The 1,577-nt window shown below is 50.2% G+C and overlaps 1 protein-coding gene across 1 annotated transcript; it reads right to left on the minus strand.

Moving 5' to 3' along the window:
• Positions 1-600: 600 nt before the first annotated feature.
• Positions 601-1,362, minus strand: TWIST2 (twist family bHLH transcription factor 2). Its single transcript, XM_009865436.1, has one exon. The coding sequence runs from the start codon at positions 1,111-1,113 to the stop codon at positions 631-633; it is 483 nt and encodes a 160-aa protein (XP_009863738.1). The 5' UTR covers positions 1,114-1,362; the 3' UTR covers positions 601-630.
• Between the last annotated feature and the right edge of the window lie 215 nt (positions 1,363-1,577).

Genomic DNA, 1,577 nt, shown 5'->3' on the forward strand with positions numbered 1-1,577 from the left:
TTGGGTCCTGCGGACCCCGTGGTTCCCCCTGTCCCGGAGAAGATGCAGCTGCCTCGGGAGCCGATGGCTCTGCACTGGGTTTTTTGGGCGCAGGAGCCCACAGTGAGGGGCAGCAGCTGTTTCAGATCCCCTTGTCAGCCTGTTGTACTGATCACTTTTTCCTCTCTCAAAAGCCTCACCCGGAGCAGCGCTTTCTGGCAAATCTCATGCAGCGTTGGTTTTTCCCCCGTATCCCTCATCAGCCAGCTCTCAATGCCCATCCCCTCTTGGCTCCCCCATTTTTGCAGAGCAGAAATGTGCCTTTTAAAAAACAAATAAAAAAATAAATAGGGTGTATCTTAATTTTGGCTACCTGGAAGTTTCTTATTTTTAATTTTTGTAGGGGAGAGGGAATGGGATGGACATATCTGCCTGTCTCACCCCTGGCTTGGTGGCCCCAAACCCCTTGCCCAGCAGCATCCTCACTCTTCGCCAAGCTGTGCCACCGAGCCCCATGCAAGACCAAGCCATGTGGCAAAGCTGGGCCAGCAAAGGGAGCCCATCCCACAGACAGACACAGAGCATCATTCAGGAGAAGAGAAATCGGTACCTACCCCTTCGGCAGCTGGGCTTGCCTGGCCCGGGCGGTGGCTAGTGGGAGGCTGACATGGACCACGCTCCTTCCATCCTCCATACGGAGAAGGCATAGCTCAGCCTCTCGTGAGCCACATAACTGCAGCTTGTCATCTTACTGTCCATCTCGTCGCTCTGTAGCACCTGGTAGAGGAAGTCTATATACCGTGCTGCGAGCTTGAGGGTCTGGATTTTACTGAGTTTGTCAGAGGGTAAAGTGGGGATGATTTTCCTCAAGGCGGCAAAAGCTTCGTTGAGCGACTGAGTCCTCTGCCTCTCTCTGACATTGGCCAGGATCCTCTGGCTCTGCAGTTCTTCATAAGATTGGGAGCTGGGACTGGACTTTTTCCCCCTCTTCCCTGGGTTGGGGCTGCCATCTTCGCTGGACTTCTTACTGTATCTTCTCTTCCTGCCAAATCTCTTTGGCTGCCTTTCCAGCTCCTCTTCACTGGTCCCCAAGCTATCCACAGGGGAAACAGGAGAACTGGAGCTTTCTTCCATGCTTTCTGCAAGAAGGGGAGGGGAAGAAACTTTCCCCCCCTCCTTATGTTATGTGAGTGTGTTGTGTCTTAAATGTGTTTTAAATTCCTGAGACAGATCCTTTGGAAAAACAGGAGGGCTTTTTTTTTTTTCTTTCTTTTTTTTTCTTTTTTTTTTTTTTTTTGCTGACCAAACGTTTTCCAGGTTGCTTGAAGGGCTCTTATTTCAAGGACTGGGGTTGTGCAAAAAATTGAGGTCTTGGAGAGAGGAAGTTATTCTAACTTTTTGGAAACTTTAGCTGAGCTCAGTTGCTAAATAGTTGTCAGAAGTGAGGGAGGTGCGGGGCTCCCTTCTGATTGGCCGGCCAGGTCAGTGGGAGGAAAGCTTTTCCCCTGCTAAACTTTCACAGTTTTATGTTACACTTTACTAAAATCTTGGGAATGCACCTCGAATAAAAGATAGCTGGCGACCACCCCCTGCCACCA

Source organism: Apaloderma vittatum, unplaced genomic scaffold (genome assembly GCF_000703405.1).
Source record: "Apaloderma vittatum isolate BGI_N311 unplaced genomic scaffold, ASM70340v1 scaffold15082, whole genome shotgun sequence".
NCBI classification, from domain to species: domain Eukaryota; kingdom Metazoa; phylum Chordata; class Aves; order Trogoniformes; family Trogonidae; genus Apaloderma; species Apaloderma vittatum.

Excerpts from the sequence above, each read along its gene's own strand:
- TWIST2 (XM_009865436.1), bottom strand. The coding sequence starts at position 1,113 with ATGGAAGAAAGCTCCAGTTCTCCTGTTTCCCCTGTGGATAGCTTGGGG.